This window comes from Vulpes vulpes, chromosome 12 (assembly GCF_048418805.1).
Source record: "Vulpes vulpes isolate BD-2025 chromosome 12, VulVul3, whole genome shotgun sequence".
NCBI classification, from domain to species: domain Eukaryota; kingdom Metazoa; phylum Chordata; class Mammalia; order Carnivora; family Canidae; genus Vulpes; species Vulpes vulpes.
In genome coordinates, this window is record NC_132791.1 from 145,807,197 (window position 1) to 145,831,376 (window position 24,180).

At 36.7% G+C, this 24,180-nt stretch overlaps 1 protein-coding gene across 8 annotated transcripts in view; it reads right to left on the reverse strand.

Moving 5' to 3' along the window:
- PDE4B (phosphodiesterase 4B) overlaps positions 1-24,180 on the reverse strand; it is a 530,398-nt gene that overhangs the window by 350,058 nt on the left and 156,160 nt on the right. The window contains exon 1 of one of the 8 annotated variants that reach the window (XM_072730659.1): positions 1,311-2,217. The exons of 6 other annotated variants lie outside the window; for them this stretch is intronic. In XM_072730659.1, coding sequence (XP_072586760.1) covers positions 1,311-1,546 — 236 coding nt within the window. In that variant the 5' untranslated portion in view covers positions 1,547-2,217. Of the gene's footprint in view, positions 1-1,310; positions 2,218-24,180 lie in introns of those variants that run through there. One more of the 8 variants, XM_072730665.1, reaches the window with a different exon arrangement.

Here is a 24,180-nt window from a genome sequence, read left to right on the forward strand (position 1 = left end):
ACTATAATTAAGATTTAATTCATCAAAAAGATGACCTAAAAAAAACTCCAATAAAACAATTATAAGAACTACAATCTATTTTCAGAAAACACAAATAACCATATCATTTTTAGCTAGGTAAAGTATGTTTTAGCTAAACATATGGTACCCAGCAAAAGCAAGCTACATATTTCTAGGAGTAAGTTGAATTTACCAATGTACTGTACAGTGGATGAGACAAACATTTCAGATGAGTGGAAAACAGAATTTAAGTAAATATTAATGTGCAAACTCAGATATCCTCTGTTTATGATGTTGGTTGGCAACCTAACATGCAGTCACAAAATCAGTGTTAGACTTGCCTATAAGAAGTACTAGCTCCCTTTATTGCTATGGTCCTTATGAAATAAAAACTATACAGATACCCAGTTTTGAAGAGTATCTTAATCTGAAAGAAAATACATCCTTCAGAGAAATCTGAAACGCCCTAGCATAGATAATAAAAGTTCATCTACTTTCTACTGTGCTTTTTTCTTACATTTCATGATCATACTGATTTAAGGAAGCTACCCTATTGCATATAACATATATGTTAAAGGTGGCAGACTCAGTGCAATTTTTACAGAAAGTTCTTGAATTTATTTACTTGGTATTCCTAAATAAATTGGAATTTATCACTGCCTATAAATTTGAGTTACTTTTTTTTTTTTTTTTTACAAGAGGCTCTTAAAGACGACAGCAATTTGAATCCAAATAAGTCTAATTAACCATGCCATTTCAGAAGTGGGAACTTTGTTCTCCCTTACCCTAAGTAAAGTCAATAAATCAAAACCCCACTAGTTTCTACACTACCAACATGGCAATGCAATAATGAAGTTTAACTTGATGCATTGTCTTAAGACATAAATTAGAACTAAGATTAAAATCATAATTCTTGTACCAAAAAATCTACTACTAAAAAAAAATCATCAACAACATCCACAAAGCACCCCCCAAAATAGTCAGCTATCACCCCAGCATAGATTAAACAAAAAACTGAATGTGTACAACTCCTTCGGGATTTAATTTACCTAGAATCGGCTAGGTATTCTTTCTAAGCAGTAATTTTAAAGGCCCCCTACAGTTAAAGGCTTATTTTATCTGGAAACAGCTTGGCAGCACAATGATAATTTAATACACGGTGCGCTATGTATTCTTCGGCGGACCCGCTCTCCATTCATTTCACACTCGTGTTATGCATTATGAACAAAATTCAAATGTTCTGTTTTCTACATTTCTGAATCACGGCCGCTAATGAAAAGCACTATAGACACCTCCAAGTCCCGTCTTACCATGTATGAGCCACAGTGAAGCGCCGACGTTGCCGGATGCTTTTATTCACCAGCAACTTTCTGAAAAAGCATGGTGAGTTCCTTGGTGAACTGCGTGGAGAAATTTTAGGTGATGTAGGTCTGTTTCCCGGTAGTCTTGGAAGCTCGAGTTCTAAATGCATTTGCTCCTTGAAAGTCTTTATGCAAACCTCAGATTCGGAAGCAGTAAGTTCTTTTGAAGACTCTTTGGCTGTCATGTCTTATATGGAGCGCCGGCTTTCACCAACCAAAACAAAAACCTCAAACATAGCAGAGACACAGCTGCAGGTTAGGAGGCTATGAGTCTGCAAACTGTTTTCCAGTTTAATTTCAGAAGCTGCGGCTCCAGTGTATGAGCTGCTTAGAGCAAGAGCAGCATACTCGAAGAATGGCAAGTCAGGCTGTCACAAGGAGCTTTATCAGCCTGGCTTTGCCTCTGAAAATGCGCCAAAGTGCTTCCTATGTCAGTAGCCTCCTTGTGGATGAGGTTTGTCTGCAAGCTACACACTGACACTCACTGAATTCATTCAGCTGAATATATCAACTCATGAAATATTCATAAGGGCTTCTGATAAATCCTTTACATGTATTTTTTTTTAAATCTTATCAAACAAGCTGCATTCACTAATGGATAGTCGGCAAAACGTAGTCACCTAGTCTCTTGTTTTGTTTGCACAAAAAGCAGAACTAGAGCCCGTCCAGCATGTGTGATATTTAAAGTCTTCATTCAGAATTATCTTGCCCTGTAATGCACACAACAGTAACTCCACCTACCAAATGCTTATTGGCCTACGATTATTTAAATAATTGCACTCTGTTTCCCTCTCAACAACACCCTCCATCGCTCAGATTTTCACAAGATTTATAAAGCTCCTGCTCTCAACACAGTGAAAACATTAAATCAGGGATTGTCAAAAAGCCTAGCTAAAACAGCCCCCCGAATTCCATTTCTGAATGAAAAAGCTGATTTGCTGAAGTTTCTTTTTTTTCTCCCTTCTCCAGAAGATCCAAAACAGCATCAATATAAAAAAATGTCAGCTAACAGGAAAACATTGGATTTGGTTCATTCCCCTGAGGAATTTAAAGGCTAATCTTTATTCCAATAAACATTACCCTCATTCTTCTGTTTAAGCTCATTGTTCAAGGGTTGCCCACAGCAGCCAGTCTGTTAGTTAGATGCAAAGTCACTTCTGAAAGCCAAAGCTCTGCAGAACAGAAATGGAGGTAACAACACGGAAAAATGCTGCCCAGTAAAGTACAGAGTCCAAAGTCAAGCATTGCACGTGGGGGCAAGGAGGAGGTGTAAATGCACATGCACGTGTGCACTCAGGTGTACAAGACAGTTTATGTCTGAGTGTGTGTGTCTGTGTGTGTGTGTACTTTGTTCCTAAGGGCATGCAAATGAGATGTACAGGCAAGGGAATCCAAAAAATGTCTCAAGTTCTAAGGCAGATCATTGTTACCTAAAATTCCATTTAGAAATAGACTGACATGCAGCTTCTATACTTCAAAAGGCACGTGGAAGTGAAAAGAATATGGTGTTGTTTGAAGTGTACGGATGTTGTGAAAAGTCTGCACCAGCAATGACTGCCGCCAGGGCCAGCCTGATCTCACAAAAAAATTGACAAAGCAGAACTAGGGCTAGGCAGTGAGAGTGGCAGTTAAGGAATGATTCACAGGAAGACTTCAGTGAATAAGGGAGACATTAATTTTCCTCTAAGGTGTGAGGACTTCCACCTTTATAAAATCATTCACATATGTCACATACTCTGGCTGAACATCTGAAGGACTGAATAAGAGCAGACGATGACCTAGGAAAAGATGAACCCCATGCCCGCCTTAGAGGGAAGTCGGTCAACCATAATAGAAAGGATTCAAACTCCTAGTTTACAGGTACTATCTTGGAAAGTTCTCAATATTGCAATAACACCCTAAAAATATTTCAGGAACAAAAGCAAAGTTAGGGAATTTCAGAGTTGGAATAAATCCCAGTCATCACCTTGTTCAGCTCCTCATTTCAAAGACAAGGCAACAGTCCTACTAAAGAACTTCAGTAACTTGTCCCAAGTTATATTTGCAGTTGACAGTAGACCTAAAGATAAAGTCCAGGCTTTCTGATTCCCAATAGAGCATTCTTTTATTATATGGAACCGAGAACTCAAAACAGTCAGTTTGTCCCACTAGGCCCCGGCACATATTCTTTATATATCAACTGCCCTATTTGAGAATGGCTTGTTAGTAATATCATGGGAGAAAATATTGCTAGTACCTATTTACTTCATTATGAAAAAGCTAGGACTTTCCTTCAATGATAATGTGATTTAAAGCTGAGACAAGAGAATATATGATCCTACCAATATTCAGAGTGACTCATCTGCAAGAAAAAAAAGGCAATTTGAAGTTACGAAGCTCTCTCTCCTATTCACTTTTTAAGGTTGCCAAAATAAAGTAAGCATTTCAGGGATTCTTTCTCTCCCCAATGATGGCAAATTTCATAACCTAGATTTAGCTGTATGTAAACCGGGGTTCAAGTAGGGAAATGTTGATAGACACTTACCTAAAACAGCATAATGAGACAACTGTAATTACTTCGCAATTCTTATTGGTAATTTTTTTTTCTTATTGGTAATTTTTAAAAAGATTTTATTTATTTATTCATGTGAGACACACAATGAGAGGCAGAGACATAGGTAGAGGGAGAAACAGGCTCCATGCAGGGAGCCTGATGTGAGACTTGATCCCAGGACTCCGGGATCACATCCTGAGCTGAAGGCAGGCACTCAACCACTAAGCCACCTGGGTCCCCTCTTATTAGCAATTTATGTGACATTATGTGACATTACACATTATTCTTTTCACTGTCTACTATGACAAGCCAATATCCCAGTTAAAGAAATTTTGGGAGTCATCCTAAGACAGAAAATTCTCAAAAATAAAGTCTGTTCACTCCACTAACTCTAGATAATATTAAGGAACACCAAAGACAGTTAATTGAGATATAAAACTTAAAAGATTATCAGACTATTTTAAGTCTAAATGAGTTACTCAGAGGAAAGGAAATGCATGTCTACAGGTAAATGCAGTAATGTTTGTTTCTAGAGTCAAAATGCCAAAGAAAAAACTCTATACCGTGTTAACTATTGAAATCAAAGATGAATCTAGGAAGTAGGAAATGGGAGGTGGTATCTAAGAAAAAGTACACAAAAGCACAGTGAAAGCAGATAATACCCTGCTATACTTCAGCAAAGAATATACTGTTCTGAGAGAGACAGGAGAACTGGAAAAAGAGCCAAGAAGAAAGCAAACAGTTTATGTGCCCTTCTGAGAGCCCAGGAAGGAGCCAAAGTAAAAACCTTCCTATCTACATGCCATGCTTAGCCCCTGGCATCTCAAAAAGAGAGATGAGTAATTCTGAGTCAATTTATTAGTGCGCAGGGCACCTGGGTGGCTCAGTGGTCAAGTGTTTGCCTTTGGCTCAGGTCATGATCCGGATCCGGGGATCGAGTCCTGCATCGGGCTCCCCCTGGGGAGCTTGCTTCTCCCTCTGCCTATGTCTCTGCCTCTCTCTCTGTGTCTCTCTTGAATAAAATAAAATCTTTAAAAAAAATTATTAGTGCGCAGATAGTTGCCCTTGGGAATTACCTGAGAATTCCAATTATAGCTATGTCTCAATTTTAAATTAAATTCCTGGTATCTACATCCTGTGAAAGCAATAAGAATCAAGAATTTATCATAACAAAACATCATTAAGGATCTGGATAGAGTTATATGGTCAAAAACAATCAATAATGTGTTATTTATAAATATTACAGACAACTTGAAAACATTTTGACTTTCCATTAAATTGAAATGGAAAGCAAATTAATTATAACCAAAACAAAATGATAAACTTTTAGTGCAAGTATTATGATGTTGTTAAATGTATTTTAAAGGTTATGGCTCTGTAAGCAAATTATTTTAAGTAAAAACAATTACATTCTTCCCATATTCAATATCTTTCAGATTTTAAAAGTTTACCTGGAATTAACTTTCTCTGAACTGAGGGACCAATTTTTAACTAACTGCTATTATAAAACTAAAGTATTTAAAGGCACAAAACCACTGATTCTATGCAATAATATTACATATAACAATGTTGAACAAAAAATAACATGGCACACATTTACTCTAAATACAAAGCTGGATATTGGAGAAGAGAGAATTAATCCAGAAGTTTCTTTTTGAAGAGGAGTAGATTTGGGATGCCTGGGTAGCTCAGTGGTTGAGTGTCTGGCTTCAGCTCAGGGTGTGGCCCCAGGGTTCTGGGATCGAGTCCCACATCGGCTCCTTATAGGAAGCCTGCTTCTCCCTCTGCCTATGTCTCTGCCTCTCTGTGTGTGTCTCTCATGAATAAATAAATAAAATCTTAAAAAAAAGAAGAGGAATAGATTTAAGAGTATCAATATTAAAATAGTTAAAAGATTGTGGATGATATCTTTTTTTTAAATTAATTTTTATTGGTGTTCAATTTACCAACATACAGAAAAACACCCAGTGCTCATCCCGTCAAGTGTCCACCTCAGTGCCCGTCACCCATTCCCCTCCAACACCCGCCCTCCTCCCCGCTTCCACCACCCCTAGTTCGTTTCCCCGAGTTAGGAGTCTTTATGTTCTGTCTCCCTTCCTGATATTTCCCAACATTTCTTCTCCCTTCCTTTATATTCCCTTTCACTATTATTTATATTCCCCAAATGAATGAGAACATACACTGTTTGTCCTTCTCCGACTGACTTATTTCACTCAGCGGATGATATCTTTTAAGTCACTATCCAGTGTTCTTTTTCTAAAACATACCACCTGAGCACAGCCATTAGGCTCTATTTTGCCTAAATACAAACGAGCTCTTCTTTCAGACAAGGTAAGATGTGAATAAAGAACACCAAGAAACACTGGTAGCCTCTTTCAACGGAATGCCCCACTCACCACAGATGGCAACTTCTCCCAATGTCTCTATTTCAGAAATATCTCTATTTGAAGAAATAGAGCTAGAGTTATTCTAACGTGACTGAGGAAAATATCACATTCAGCTGAATGGAAATAGTTGTCTAGCCATCTTGGAGCAGAACAATTAACTGACCATTCTTTAAGAATTAAGGGATTACGGAAAAGTAGCATACATTTCTTGCATGCCTACTGGGTGCCAGACATTGTTGTAAATATTTCAACAAGTCATTTCAGCTTTTACTCATTATAAACTATCAGACAAGTGGTATTGAAATCTTTGTTGGACTTCCCAGTAGTATTAACCTCAGATGTCCTTGAGGGCTGGGCTTAGTCTTGTTCGTTTCTAGAATATGGAACAGAGTCTGGCACAGTTGATACTCAATAAATATTTGTAGACTGAATGCACATTATTTTGCTCATTTTCAGATGAGATCATCAAGACACAAAATTGCATATCTTTAAGGAGTTGATCCTGCAACATACTTTTTATAACAGAGGAATCTAATGAGACAAAAGAGGGAATACATGCTCCCAAGGTGGTCTGGTCATGTCACCCTTAAAAGTGTATTTTCACAAGTACTAAATGTCCTTGAGTCTGAAGTCATTTAGCATGTTATCTTTATAAGATTATATGAATGCTTCACTTTTATCCATTTAATTACTCACCATTATGAAACTAGTGCTCCAGAAGGATCAGTTTTAATCTGTACCACCTCCAATGTCACCTGAATCCTACAGAGGGAAGTTATATTGCTTATACTTCTTCCTAGAATTTATGTTTCATGAGAATAAGAACTTTGTTTTGTTCACTGGTATAATCCTCAAACCTAGAACAGTACTGACTACATAGTAGGTATTTAAATAAATATTTGTTGGATGAATAAATGAATGATCTCCTGAGTGCAGATTAAAATAAGGGAGGGAGGTAGTAAGCCAAAATTGGATAAAACACCTTACTCAAAGGAGAGCAAGAGCTACAATGGCATTAAGCCATAACCCTTCCACAATTTTGCATTTTATTTTATGTAGTTTTCACTGCCTAAACGTGTTACTTCTCTACTTTCTTTGCCAAGAATACCGTCTCATCCACTGAGGCTAAATTCAAATGAAAACTCTTCACTGAAACCTTTCTCAGCTTCCATAGGCAGAGTCAGCTGTTTCACCCCATCTGCATGCCACCAGCACTGGATTCATCTTCAGAATTTTTCAGAGGATATAGTACTACATATTTTTGTTTGTCTCCTAAAGTAACCTATGAACTCTCCAAGGACATAAATTATTTTATTCATCTCTTTATCTCCACAGCCTGACATTGCTCTGATTGTTTAGTTTATGTTGATTGAAAATATGAATAGAAAATGAATATAGTGCCCCAAATCATGCCTCCTGTCAGCCAGAGATTGTTCTTATTGTCTTGACAGCTAGTCTAGCCAACCCCCAACTTCTTGTACTTGGGCTTACAAATATTTCCAAAATGAGCTTCTTAAATCCTCGCAGTTTGGTTATGTTTGCCATTTTAACCAGCATTTCTTCATTCTTTTAAAAAAATTAGTATTATTACTATTATTATCATTCACATTCTTACTGCAAAGCAAAAGCGGAATATCCATGTGTCATGATCTCTGTTGATTAGATGATGTACATATAGGATAGATTTGCTAGGCCCTCTCCTCACGGTGCTTTCTGGTTTTGGCAGAGTAATTAGGTGCTTATGTCACAAAGCACATCCTGTGAAGGCAGAGTACACAGACAAAAGTACTAAGGAAGATCCTCTCTTTGTTTCCTGGGTCATTGTTAACATCAAGATATATTAGCAAAGATGAGTCAGATACCTAAATGCAAGGAGAGAAACTGTTCCCATGGTAGGTGTTTTAAAATCTGCATTAAAATAAGGTATTCCAGTTCCCAATGATAATACTAACCTGTCAGCAAATTACCTAGAAGGGTGATTTCAAATGAATAGGAAATTAGGAACATATATGTTAAAAACAAAGGCACATTGGGAAAACCTCTTTCTCTAAATGAGCTTGTATCTTTTTATTATTTCTACTCTGTCAGAAGTCTTCTGTGAAATATGTAAAAAGAAAAAAGTATGGTATTAATCTACAGTTAAAATTTTTAAATGTAAATAATGATCAGTGTGGGGCCAATTAACTATGATACTACAGAGATCATAGAAAGAATATAGCACACATGAAAACTAAGTCAAATTCATTCCATTGCTCTTAAAAAGAGATTAATATTAAGGGATCCATTTCATTTTTAAGTATTTATATTTGCAAGTATTTTACAGAAATAATATTTTCCTAAATTAGTGGATAACAGTGTGAGTCCAAAAAGGATACAGAACACATATCAACATGGAAAATGCTTCCAAAATAGTGGATTAGATCACAATTGTCTCACTTAATTTCAACACTGGCTTATTTACAACATATTCTGTTAATTTAAAGTCTGTTCACATCAGAAATTTTTAAAAATTCAGTGACATTAATGATGATCGTTTTTTGATTTATAATGAAAAAAACAATCTTACTTAAGACTGTGTGAAATTCTAGTATTAGGAAGTAACTCAAATTTAATTTCATATAAATATTTCATACCACTGAAACAGTGCAATATTAGCATATGTAAAATCCAAGAGTGGGGACATTTTATATGTAAGCATGCCAAACTTTGTAGCGAAGATTTTTAAATAGAATGTATATTTTTATAAAGCTCCCTTGGTTACTTTTCATCTCTCTTGTTTTATTTTTAAATTTATCATACAATAAGATTGACCATTTTTGGTACAGTGTTCTATGAAATCTAACACATCTGGAGCCATGTAACCTGTATCATAATTAGGATACAGAACAGTTCTGTTAACCCCAAAACTTTCCCAATGATGTCTTCCCACTGGTTCTAGTTCTATGACTTGGAAATACAATGATAGACTTTCAAAGATCTATCCTCCAGTACTTTATTTTATATCTTAAATAACTACAGCTCTTTGAATTATTCCTTATCAAACACAGATAAGACAGTTATTTGTAACACTTAGGCTGACCCTCTAACATTCATAATAGTAATGAGAGGGGGTGCGTTAGTTTTCTGGGTCTGCCATTCCAAATATCACTGATCAGGTGGATTAAACAACAGGTATTTATGATCTCAAAGTACTGGAAATTAGAAGTCCAAAAGCAAGCTGTCAGCAGGGTTGGCTCCTTCTGAAGGGTTGTGGAGGAAGGATCTGTTCTGTGCCATTTTTCTTGGCTTGTAGATGGATGGGTTCTCTCTATATCTCATCACATTGTCTTCCTTCTCCTCATGACTCTGTCTGTCCACATTTCCCCTTTTATAAGAACACCAGTCCTATGGATTAGGGTCCACTTTGATGACCTCATTTTGACTTGATTACTTATATAAGGATTCCGTATCCAAATAAGGTCATATTCTAAGGTAATGGGAGTTAGGACTTCAACATACTAATAATATGGGAGAGACACAATTCAACCCATAACTTTCCACATTCTGACTCTTCAAAATTCATGTCCTTCTCACATGCAAAATATATTGATCCCATTTTAATCTTCCCCCAAATTTTTAACTTTGCGGCATCAACTCGCTCATTTAAATAATCCAAATCAGTTATGGGTAAAATTTGGGGCAAGATTCATTGTGGGACAAAATTCCTCCCAATCTGTGAACCTAGGAAACCAGACAACAACAGAGATAGGATTAGGAACAGGATAGATATTTCCATTCCAAAAGGGATAAATTGGAAGGAAGAAAAGGTCATGGGTCCCAAGCATGTCTAAAACCTACTAGGACAAATTCCATTAGAATTTGAAACTTGAAAGTAATCTTTTTTGGTTCACTGCTTGGTCCTCTGAGCCCTCAGCCCTGAGGTGGAGTGCCCTCCAGAACCAAGGAAGTGGTTCACCCTCTGAAACTGAGGAAGAGGCTCCCTTCTGGAATGAAGGAGGACATTGCCCCACCCTCCTGGACTTATGCCCTCTGGGCATGTAGTGTCCGTAGTAGCCACTGGCCTCTGAATTGCCTTCAAGGTCATTCTTTACTTTTCTTAAAGGATTATACATGTCTACAACTGGATAGATTTATCAGCCTGTCTCCTACCTGTGGAATCTCAGAAGTCTGATAGCCTTCCTTCATTTCATTCTCTGTCTCCCTTCAATCCAAACTGGCAGTGTTTCTGCTGATAAAAATTTTTTTCAAAAGCCTGGGGGAGTCTTCCATGCAATCCATAGGGGTCCAAGCCATCAGACAAGGGAGTCCACCATAGATCTTTCCTGGATAACCACCTCTGTCTTCCTTACTTTTGCTGAGATGATTGATTGGATCCACGAGTTACATGGTTGTCCAGCTATACCCTTGATGTTCTCTCTAGAACACATTTTCTCTTTTGCAATAGGAAAAGGTTGAGAATTTTCCAATCTTCAAGTCCTGGTTTCTTTATACTTACCAACTTCTTCAATTTATCTCTCTCTTCTTGTATTTTACTATAAGCAGAAAGGAGAAACCAAGTCATGCCTTCAACATTCAGCCTGGAAATATTCTCGGCTGACAATCCAATTTTGTCACCTACAGTTTCTACTTCCCAACAACAACAACAACAACAACAAAAAGAACATAATTCAGCCAAGTTCTTTGCCATTTTATAACAAGGATCACCTTTTCTCCAGTGTCCAATTCATGTTCTTCACTTCCACCTGAGACCTCAACAGAAGCACCTGTAACAATTATATTTCTACCAAATCTCCTCAAGGCAATCTCGTTCCTTCTAGTCCCTCCCTCCCCACAGTTCCAAAGCCACTTCCACATTTTTAAGTATTGTTACAGCAATCCCCCACTTCTGGTACCAAAATCTGTATTAATTTGATAGAGCTGCTTTAAGGAAGTACCATAAACTGGGTGATCAAACTACATAAATTTTCTGCCTCACAGTGTTGGAATTTAGAAGAACAAAATCAAGGTGAGGGCAGACTTGGTTCCTTCCGAGGGTTCTGAGAGAAGGGTATTTTCCAGGCTTCTCTTGAGGAAGTGAAGGGCAGAAGGAGAAAGAGAGAACAAGTTGGGGGATAAGATATAGTAACTAGTATTATTGAGAGCTTACCTATGTACTAGGTGCTTTTGCACACATTATCCTCACATACCTCATAATAGCTCTTTGAAGTATAATCTACCCTTTACAGATGAACAAACTGAATTACAGGAAGGTAATTACCCAACATCATCCAGTTAGTAAGGATTTGAACCCAAAATCACTGAACTTCAAAACTCAAGCTCTTATCTGCTATACTACATTGCAAAAGAAAAACAAGAAGGAAACATACGGATATGCCCGAAATATAAAGAAAATTCCACTGTATAAAAACTTATTAACTTTTTTTAAAAAGACTTTATTTATTTATTCATGAGAGACAGAGAGAGAGGCAGAGACATAGGCAGAGAGAGAAGCAGGCTCCATGCAGAGAGCCTGATGTGGGACTCAATCCTGGATCTCCAGAATCATGCCCTGGGCTGAAGGTGGTGCTGAACTGCTGAGCCACCCCGGCTGCCCCCTATTAACTTTAATTATGTTATATCCTGAAACTAGAATTACTTCTTTATAAATGCCATATTTCAGGACAATAGAAAGTAATTTGAAGATGCAATAAAAATTATTAGTTTCACCTGGGCAGCAAGTAACTTCACTAATGAGTTATTTTTTAAATAATTTTGTCTGAATGTGACCTTATTAGTTTTTTTTTTATTTCTTTTTTTTTAAGATTTTATTTATTCGTTCACAGAGACAGAGAGAGAGAGGGAGAGAGAGGCAGAGACACAGAGGCAGACGCAGAAGCAGGCTCCATGTAAGGAGCCTGAATGGGGACTTGATTCCTGGGACTCCAGGATCACACCCCGGGGCCAAAGGCAGGCGCCAAACCGCTGAGCCACCCCTGGATCTCCCCTTATTAGCTTTAAGTCAGTTTTGGAAGGGGGAAATAATTGGCTCAATGGGCCTTAGCATGTTCATTCATTTGCAACTCAACATTAGAATTTATTTGACCTTTATGTGTTGTTAAAAAGTAGGAATTTTTCTTATAAATCTCCTTTTTGTTTCTGTTCTTAAATATTAAAAATAGAAATATCCTCCTATGAATCTCTTCCTAGCATGTTTTAGCTTCTAAACAGAAACTCTTGAAACTTAACATTTTGGGACTCCCAGGTTAAAAACCTCATCCTCTTGGTTATCATTACTGTGAAAAGCATTTTTCTATGAAATCCATACTCATTTTCAAGTTCTGGGAACAGATTTTAAACTGTTTCATTTGTGCTACATTAGCTATAACCAATATTTTTATTTTATTTTTGGTAATTTAATCATTATAGAAGTGAGACTAAATTTTTAAAGATACCACTTTTGTGTAATCTCTTTAAATTTTTCTCTCCTTTGGAATCCAGGTCATTCTTAGCAGATACTCTAAGGTGCCACTTCACACCAACCCCCTACTCCAGAGTCAATTACAGACTCTTTAATTCCATTTCCCAATCTGTGCCTAGCACCAGTTCTTAGTTCAGTTTTCTGGATTTTCAGACACATTTTGAGACGCAATTTGGGTTACAGTAGCCACTAAAATTCATGGGCACTGCTTGTCATTTACAGAAGCCAAAGAAAATTTCATCTTCAGAAAAATATAAATTCAAAGTGAAACATATTGAGAACATAAATGAGACTCAAACAAAAAAGAAAAGGAACACCCCTCCCCCTTTGTAGCAGGTGACTTATACCCTAAAATCGCAGCCTATGATTATGGCTGTAGATTCCATCAGATTATTTTTTACCACTAAGGAAATGTGCCTCTTAAGGCAGAGATCCAAATTTCTGAATCGTGACAGTAACAGCTGAAGACTAAAGATAGACAGTCAAAATAGCATTTTCTGTACATTTTCAGCTGTTAAAAAAGCAGTTACAGTACATTATGTATGAAGTATATTGTTTTAATCCTGTGATGGTTCCACCAGGGGGAAAGACTTATGACAGAAAATATTATTTCCTGCTTTCACTGTATACACATCTTTAAAATGGTGATGACTCCTTTTCCTAATAGAATCTTTTCAAATGTATTTCATATAAAATAAGTTTTATGAACAAAACATTTCCTATTTTAAATAAATGTTGAATTTACAATTTGGCCCATCACATGGCCAAGCACACTCACCAAAGGGGCTATTTGCTTTTACCTCTGCCTGGACAGCTCCTAGATCTTTCTATGGTTCCTTCCTTATTTCCTCAGATATATGTTCATACATCTTCTCCTCAGGGAGGCTCTACCTACTTATTCTGTGTAACACAGTGCCCCTAGCCTCCCTCTCACTTTACTCAGATTTGTTCCAACAGCATCTATCACTCCCTGATATTGCTTGTTGTCTGTCACTCCCACTAGAACCAAAGTCCCATGAGGACAGAGACCTTCAGTTTTCTTTACTACATTGACTCCAACACCTGAAACAATGTCTAATATACAGTAGGTATTTAATAAATATCCGCTTAACAAAGGAAGGCCACATGGTTAAATTATAAGAACACTTATCCGCACTCTCATTAAGCACTCATCCCCTTGTCCATCACCTCAACCAAGTCTTAAAGAAAATTCATTCCTACAGCCCTGAAAAGAGATGCTGAGAGACATGTGCAGAATGACAGATCAAAGGCAAGGAGAAGTGGTCTTGAATTCTCTACTCCTCATGACCTTTTAGCCACCACTGCTGGGGGACCATTGAAAAGTTGAACCTTCCGTATGCAGAGAAATATCCCAATTATCTATTGCTTAGCCCAAACACTTCTTGCTAGACAGAAGGCAAAGCAGATATGAACTTGTGACCTTCCCGATGGAGTAACTGCACCACCATCCAGCAGGATTCGCTCTTCCAGCTAGCACAATAGTAACACTGTGTACAGAGCATGATTCACAGGGGACACAGGAGCTCCGCCAAAGGCAGGAAGGCAATCTGTACAGAATACTATATGCTGAGAAGGCTTTCTTTTCATTTCAAAATGAGAAGCAAGCAATTTGGGGGATGGTAATGGTCCAGGTAGCATTATACGTCCCTTCGGTGGGAAGACCCAAGATATGTGAATCATTTCTTCTTTTGTGGGGCATGGGGTGCCAATAAAGAATTTCATTTTGGTAAAGTAATGGAAATGTTTTCTGAACTTGATATTCAGTTTTTCATAGCTCAATAAAACAGGAAGGTGATGAAGATGATGATGATGATGATAAAAAATAGCAAAATATTTCACATACACCTGAGTTAGATGGCTAAAAATATTTATTAAAAGGATAATGGCTAATGGGATTTTGAAGAATATATATTAAAAATCCAGATATATATAAATGAATGAGATGCCGAGACACTCGTGAATCTGTATAAAATTTTAAATGATCCAGTATTCAAAACATTGAGCTTTTTTCAAGGAGATTTGTGGCAAGCATAGTAATTCTCCTTTCAATTCTAAGCTATCATTTATATTGTCCAGAACCACTGCATTATAATTAAGAACTATTTTGCCATAGATAACATTAAATTTCCTAAACAGTACTCTTGGTGCTTTTTATTAAGATTACTAAGCACAAAAATACAGCAATCTATAAAAATCTGTATGTGAAAATACTTATGTGGAAACAAATTAAGCTGCTGATAAATTGAAGAGCAATCAAGGCGAATGACCTAAGAAAATGAATTATTTATCATGACTCCGTGCCTTGAGATTTAACATAATCCAGCTTCTTCATCATCATAGGGCAATTCATTCAAGCTTTCTGTTTCTCAGGTCCTTGCCTGTAAAATGCAAATGTTCATACCTAGTATTTTGCAGGGTAATTCATGTAAATTAACAAACTCCAATTTAAAATTTAAACAGCATTGCATTGCAATGCAATCTGGTAGGCACATACATTTGGATAGTAATATTCCCTAGTAGGATCTAAAAAGTGTAATAGACATTATCATATTCATTTTTAGGCATTCCCTGTAAAGAGGGAAATTCCAGACTCAGTGTGGCTTCTTAGCTTTTGTGTACAGTTCCCTTTTGTCCACTTTCCCAAATTTAAATAAAGAAAAGCTTTCTCCTCAAGACCTAAGACAAGATTTTCAAAGCAAAGAGCAAATAGAGTAAGAATACCATGGAGTTAGTTTCTGATAATTAGTATATGTAACATTTCTTGGAAGAAAGAACAATACATCTCCATTTCCCTATAGGAACCAGAATAATGCTAGATCTGGTTGGATGTTTGTGTCTTATTCCATTACAAAATACACAAAAATTCACAAAGGGAATAAACATTTGTTAAGGGATTACTTGTATTAAATGCTTGAAGTATTATCTCCTGTAATGCTTAAGATAATTTCATGATGCAGGTCTTCTTATAGAGAAAATTTCATATAGAAAAATTTCAGTCCCAGATAGTTTATTTTTTTAAAAGACTTTATTTATTTATTCATGAGAGACAGAGAGAAAGGGAGAAGCACAGACACAGGCAGAGGGAGAAGCAGGCTCCATGCAGGGAGCCCAACGTGGGACTCGATTCCGGGTCTCCAGGATCACACCCTGGGCTGAAAGCAGCACTAAACTGCTGAGCCACCTGGGCTTCCCAGTCCCAGATAGTTTAATTTACTCAAAATCAAAGCGCTAATAAGGATGCCTGAGAAACTTTTCTATTATTCTTTGTTCTTGATTCAATCAGTGATTTTCCAAGTGTATGGTTCCATAACTGGCACTATCAGCATCACTTTGGGTTATATCTCCCAAAGCATATTCTGGACCTGTTTTCAAAGACTGCTACCTACTGAATCAGAAACCCTGAGGGTGGGACCCAGCAATGTGCTTTAACTAATTTTCAGTTGATTGTGATGTACAGCAAAGTTTGTAAACTGTGGCATTCCACCGTGTTTTCAGAGTTGATCCCATGTAATTCTAGCATATAATGAGACCAAAAGAAAAAAGAGAAGAATTAAATAGTAAGTCAAGTTTCCCAAATATAGATTTACTGGGTTAGATAAATTTGCCTTCAGTTAAGATAACGAACATAGAATTCTCAAATTCAGAAATGCTTAGGTCAGAATGACAAACAGGTGTTATATCAGGTGTCAAGTCAAATCAATTTGGTTGTGATTGCTTGAAACACCAGGATGAAATAAGAAGGTTTGTGAGGCTGCATTCAGTGGGAAAGAATGCCATGCTCAATTACTAAAGTCTGGCCAGGGGTCAGGGAGAAGGGAGTGGCCGCACTCAAGCAGTGTAGGGTGATCAACTGTAAGCACCTCTAATTATGCCAATGCCTAAAAACAGTACTTCCTGTAAAAGGAGTTAACTTAAAGATATAATTTTAGAGACTGAAGGCCTCCTGGAAATAATGGTGAGAATTTAATACAGAATTGAATTGAAACAATTCCAGATAATTACAAGCACAGTCTTATTTATTGTAGTTGGACACATCGGTCACCAATAATGGTTCTCAAGAACACCTTTGAGCTTATTAAAAGTATTCTATTGGAACCTTAAATATATATTACTGAATGGAAGAAGCCAATCTGAAAAGCCTACTTACTGTATGATTCCAACTATAAAATATTCTAGAAAAGGCAAAACTGTGGAGAAAACTACAAGATCAGTGGGGGAGAGATGAATAGGCATATGACAGAAGATATTTAGGGCAGTGAAAATACTTCAATATTATAATGATGGATATATATCATAACACCTTTGTCCAAATCCATAGACTGTACCAAGAGTGAATCTTGAGGTCAACTGTAGACTTCTGGAGAGTAATTATGATATACCAATGCAAGATTCATCCTTGGTAAAAATGTACCTCTCTGGTAAGTGATGTTAATGATGGGGAAGGCTTTGCATATGTGAGGGCAGGGGATATATGGGAAATCTCTCTACTTCCCTCTCAATTGTGTTGTAAACCTAAAAATTACTCCTAAAAAATTAAGTCTTCAAACAACAAGAAAGTATTATTTTACATCAAGATTTCTAAGTAGAGATTGGGAGGGAGGGCAATGATGATAGAGAATTCCCACCTTCATGACATAAAAATTATTCCAGCACTACATTTCAACCCCATACAGGTTTTGCATTGTTTTGTGTGTTTTTTGGATTGTTTCAGACTTGTCTGATGTGTGAATGTGTCTGTCTCCCCATCTAAACTCAGGCAAGCTACTTCAGACAGATCTTATTTGGTTTCTTTGTGTCTCTCCCACATTATCTTCCTGCAGTCTTTTGCTCATAATAGAACTTCATTACAAAATAAGCCAACAATAAAAAGAAAATAGCTAATTCCTAAGTGTCTACTGTGTTCTAGTAGCTTTGCAGATATTACAGTGATTTTACAATATGTATTTTTATCTCCTGTTATATACCAAAAGAAACTCATGTTCTGAGAGGTAAGGTACTCATAGCTGAAAACTAAGATTCCTAAAGGCTTTATTCAGACCCAGCTCTCTCTTCAAAGTTCTTTCTTCCATTGGAATGTCTGCTTCACTAAAATTCAATTACTCTATAAAACAGACTATATATTTGTTATTTTACATGTAAAAATACATATATAAATATAAGAATAGACACTGTATTTGAATATTGACTTAGGAAATATATTATTCATAATTATCTATGAATTAAAGCATTTCTCTGGCACCCATCCACTTAGAGTTTAGTTCTATGAAAATGGGCTATTTTTTTAAAGATTTATTTATTTATTTATGATAGACGTAGAGAGAGAGAGAGAGAGAGAGAGGCAGAGACACAGGAGGAGGGAGAAGCAGGCTCCATGCCGGGAGCCTGACGTGGGGCTTGATCCCAGGACTCCAGGATCGCACCCTGGGCCAAAGGCAGGCGCTAAACCGCTGAGCCACCCAGGGATTCCCCGAAAATGGGCTATATTAAAGAATAATTCCATGTGGCTTTCCAATTAATGAGAAAAAGGGCTTCATTTTTGTCATTATTTTGTCGATATTGTCATTAGCTAATGCTCAAAGCTAGTTAACCCTGGGTTTTCCTGACAGAAACAGGAGGGGCAGATTTTTCAGCCAGAGGAACACTTTGTTCCTAGAACTTTGCCTAAATGCAACCAGAAGAATGTACAAGACAAAATATTCGCTAGACTAGAAATTCTCTACGGCAAAAATTTGTCATATTCAACTTTATGCATGGTGCAATGTGGGCATTCAATAAATGTTTGGTCCTGAAGAAGTTAAAAACAATAGAGTGTGTTATTTTCTCCTCTTTTACTGAAAAGGTAAGAAGACTAGTAAGTTATAGCATAATTCACATAAATAAAGGAAAAAAAATGAAAATACTGTCCAGAAATAGCCATGTAGAAATACTCAGTAAATTGGAATATATCAGATAGGATGTGATCCTTATACCTTTTCTTTTGTATCCACTACTTTTGGTAAATAAATGACCTTCCAGTGACTCTGCCTCCTCCAATTCCACAGAAACCAGTTGAAGAACATCAACATTCTTTGGCTGAAGCTAGTTTCAATTCCAGATAGACTGATCTAGAAAATGACAAATTGTCCCTTCTGCAAGGAAATACTTAGGTTTATCACACCTCTTCTCAAATAATCCTAAATCTATAAAACATTGCAGAAAAAAAAATAACCTTAAGGCTCAAAAGGTAAACATACATGGATTTTCTGAGAACTCAAGATCTGTAATAAATGCACAATCACAATGACCAAAAAACAAAGCAAAACCTTCTGCATAATGTAGCAAGGTATGGTATTAAAAGAACTATGCAAACACACACAGCAGGTCATTTGAAGGAATAATCTCTGGCCTCTTAGGAGACTGACCATCTAAATCGCAAAATGATTTGGAAGACAATTGGAATCTTACTTAAAATGTACTGTGTCAAAACAGACCTGTATTCCAACATGCAAGTGAGTTAAGTGCTTAGAAACCTAAAAATCATGGGCACTTGGGTGGCTAAGTGGTTGAGCATCTGCCTTTGGCTCAGGACGTGATTCCGGGGTCCTGGGATCAAGTCCTGCATCGGGCTCCCCATGGGGAGCCTGCTTCTCCCTCTACCTATGTCTCTGTCCCTCTGTGTGTGTCTCTAATGAATAAATAAATAAAATCTTTAAAAAAAAACCTTAAAGATCAAATAAATCACCTTAAGAGAAACAGAAAATCCAACAAGTGTACACTGATAACATTTTAACCAAGTTTTGTTCTGTTTTTTGTACCAAAGTTTACCTAGGCTGGCTAGAAAGAAAAGTGTGATTTCCTAACAGAGAGGCAACAAGGGTGGATAGTTCTTGATAATACAGATAATGGCTTTATATTCACAAGATACAAAACAAGGCATTTAATGGTCCAAAGAAAGAAGGGATTATGACTTACTTTGTTGCATTATTGATCGTGATGCTCATTTCCAAAATCTCTCAAATTATGTATTGTTAAAGCTCCAGGAATTTAGCAAAACACCTGCTCAGGCATTTCTAGAGATGATTACTTAGAGTTAGTCAATTTGGGCACTAATCATTCTCCTTCATTTTTCTCTTGGTTTGTCAAAAACAGCTGCTCACAGTATCCTCCCTGAACATTGCCAGGGCCTATCATATTCTATTTCTAAAATAATTGGAATAAATGTCACTGCCAGCACTTTCATATCACTTCAACTATATATCATTCTTCCAACTCTGCCGATAGCTACATGTGTGCCATCAACTCTTGCCTTTGTTTACTGATGTGTTCTTGCATGTAAGTCACTTAAGGCTCTGCATGAAATGATACCCTTAGAAATCTCCCCAGGACACCTACTGCTATCTATTAATAGAAATGCCTACATAAGTATCCAGAACCACATAGATTTTCATAGCTGAGGAAGGCAATGGTGCTATTAACATGTCTGCTGCTTTCTAACAAATGCATTGGTACTTGAAAGAAAATTTAATGGAGATGTTTTATGTAGAAAAAGCAATCAAATTATTAAAGGACCAGCTGCCATTTCCTATGCACATAGTCATAATATTATAAATTAGAGTACAAGAATTAGTCACCTATCTCAATTGCCAAGAATCTAGTCACTAGGGAATTAAGCAGATGAAGCCAAGATTTAAGTTCTGTGTGCCTCCAGGTCTCACTATTTCTAGTTTCTCCCCCTTCGTTTCCCACTACAATATCTTATCTTCTTAAATAGATCAACCTGGCTATGTCACTCTTTTGCTTTATCAGTTTCAAGATCCCAAGCACACGTGGGATAAATTCCAATCCCTTTAGCTAATGCCTCTCCTTTCTGATCCTAAAAAATAATATATTCTTCTGTAGCAAACCCAAGCCAAGACCGTGTTCTGTCTGGCCCTGGGCTTTCTTTCAGCCTCATCTCCTGCCAACGCTCCCCAAACACTCCTTGTACCCATGTACTCAGCCCTCCAGCTGCACGTTTTCACACTTCCATGCATTTAATCACTCATGCTGCTTGTTATGCTTGCAGTGTTCTTCTCCCTCCTCTCCCAAAAGAAAATTCCACTCAGAACCCCAGTAAATGTCACTTGATTACCTAGCTCTTGGAAGATTTCGTGGATACCTCCAGGTTGGTTTTCCACAATGTCCATTGTCTTCGGTAGGCACCTTTACCATAAAATTTATTACATTATATACTTGTTAATTATATATTAACATGTCTATTTTTCCCAGTTGGCTGTGAATTCCATGAGAATGTGTCTGTGTCTTAATGATCTTTATATTCTAAATTCCTACAAAGTCTAAGGCCCACATTTGACAGATAGTGACTTTTGGCTGGTATGGATCCCAGAATATTTAACAGCAACATACCATACCATCACTCCAGTTAATAATCCTCCAAATGTATATATCACTCTTCTGCAAAGCCTCACAGGAAAGAACATAGTCTAGCCCCTGCCACTGGACATATTCCAAAGCATATGTTCTATTGTTAGGTTTGTATTGCCAGCTTCATTTGATTGAATAGAACCTTTATGACCCTTAAAGGATGGCTAACTTCTTTACAAAGCTATTTGTAACTCCTCGTACATTTTTAGTAATATCCTTATAATTAGATTACTTTCCATACCTGCTTACAGTTAAGAGTACAGTAAAGATTTGTTGAATAAGTAAATGAATAAAATTATTAATGCATATAAAAATGATGGTGGCTTAGTCAGTTAAACGTCTGACTCTTGATTTGGGCTAGCTCATGATCTCAGATTCCTTAGCTCAAGCCTCAGGTCCAGGCTCTCAGCTCAGTGAGAAGTCTGATTCTCTTCCTCTCTCTCTGCCCCTCCCCCTGCTCACATGTGTGTGCACTCTTTCTCTCTCTCTCTAAAATAAGTGAATAAATCTTAAATAAATAAATAAATAAATAAATAAATAAATAAACAAACAGTAGTAAAAATGATGCTTCAGTTTGAAAATTTGAAGTAAAAGGCACTCATTGTTTATCACTTACCTAAGAAACTTAAATAATGAAATGAACCTTTGGAATTGATATTTAAAAGTCTTGTGAGTATTAAATGGTTTTCTGACAAAGTCCTATCTGGACTTTTTAGGACCTATTTAGGACAAAGTCCTAAATCAAAGTACATTTAGTACAGAAGTGCATTAGAATGAAAAACTAGTATGCACTAGTAGAGTATTGTCATAGGATAACACTGAAATAGCAATTCAAAGCAAAACTATGAAAGGGTCTAATGAAAAGTGGAAAAGAAGAGTTAAAAAAAAACACCTCTACTATAACTTAAACTTACTTCTTTTTTTATTGCTGAGAATCATAGTAATAAAGTGATTAATACCCCTGGGCAAAAGTGTAGAAATACACATCACTGCAAATGTTGTCATAAACCTAAATTTTGAGGATATTGATAAAATTTCAGCAAAATATAGCATAATGCAATAGATCTTTTCAAGAAAGAAAATTTTGATATTTTTTTAAAAGTGGTTTCTCAACTAAACAAGTGGCTAGGATAACCAACAGCTAATTGATTCCCTAGTAAATTAAGAGAGCTAATGCCTGAAAACAAGCCTTTCAGGCTGTGTATGGTAGCAATTAGTGTTAGTCATCAAGTATCCCAGGTGTCTTCCTCTTAGGCAGATGGCAGGATAGCAATTCCTGGCCCCCTTGTGAGAATGTGTAACACGTGCCTAATTCTGACCAATGGATGTGTAACAGGATATAACTAAACAATTCATTGCCAGAGTGAGACCTTCCAGAGCTCCGTCCTCTTGCACCTCTCATGAAGATGTTTGAGATGGTGGCTGCTCTCAGACCGAGTCTCAGAAGGTTTATAATCTAATTACGTCTAGCTCATTGATATCCAAGATGAATGTGTAGTATGAGCAAGGAAAAAAAATGTATAGTGTCTTAGCCTCTGAGAGTTTGGAGGGTTTTTTTTTTCTTTATAACAGCCTAACCAGGCTATCCTGACTTACCCTGAGAAAGTGAGGGATTTCCTTGGTAAAACTAGGTGGAATATTTTAGTACATCCACAATTAGGTCAAGGTAATAAAAAGATCTACACTGTGCCAAAATGTGACTATGATTATTTTAGTATAATTGCTCCCATTTTATTCAAGTACAGAGATGATCTGCATTAAGAAAAATTTTATAGTAAAAGAAAAATGTAGGTTGGGTCATAATGACATGACAATATGCCTTCATTGTGAGTCACTGAAACATTACTTCTTATCACTGAAAATATGACCATTGGTAAAATACAATTTATAACCTGCATTTTAAACATATGTCTACATTGTAATGTGAAGTATACCCTTATGTCATAAAAAGCTAGAAACACTGAATTTGTCATTGTTCTGGTCTGTTCAAAACACTTAACAAGGAAAGAAAAATTGCAAATTTAATCTTTCTGAATTCCTATTTCCATCAAAGAGAGCCGTCTGATGACAATTTTCCAAGAAGAATAGCTTCCCATTACTAGAAGATCATGTTTTAAACAATGAGTAAATATTTTTAAAATGTAGTTAGTCAAGTAGGAGGGGACAAAACTCTCTGACTGAAAGAAGGGACCCCAAGACCAGGGACTGTTTGTGCCTTGTTTGCAGGCCTATTCTGTATGACATAGCACAATGCCTGACACACAGAGAAGACATTCAATAAGCATCTGTGGAAAACATTAATAAATACATGAGCTTTGGCAATGGGGAGAGGAATTAAAAAACAACAACAACAACAAACCCTGAGGGATCCTATTGAAGAGTAGGTACTCAAATATGAAAGAAACTCCCATTCAAGTTAATCTAGTCCAATCCCCTTTTTAACAAACAGGTAAATAGAGCTACAAAGAGAAGTCACATTGAGATAATAAAAATGCTGAGACTAGAACCCAAGTCACAGGTCTCTGACCCTTTATGCTTTCTTCCACACCATTCTATTCAACAGCAAGCACAAATTGGAAACTTCAGGTAAGCACATTTTCAAGCTCTATCAAGTATGCATACTTTTGGTGAGTGTCTATTATGTATCAGGCCGTATGCCAAGAACTCAAGTAAGATAACATGTCTGCTTTATAGAAATTTATGCATGGGTTACCTTGATCCATTCATTGGAAACCATCATGGTTGACAATGTTTATATTCCAATTTGATTTTTGCCTATCCGATAAACTGTTAAAAAATGTTGTCTTGGATTTGTGGAAAAATAAATACATTCACTTTTAAATAAAAAAAAAAGCCATCAAGATTCCTGGAAATGATCAGCACTGTTTAACATTTAAACCTATAAAACTGTCTAATGTGGTTTGCTCTATATCAAGTATATTTAATTTTTAATATATTAAATCAAGGATCCCATCTTTCCGTGCTGGATTTACTTTGACAACAATATGTGCTTTGTAA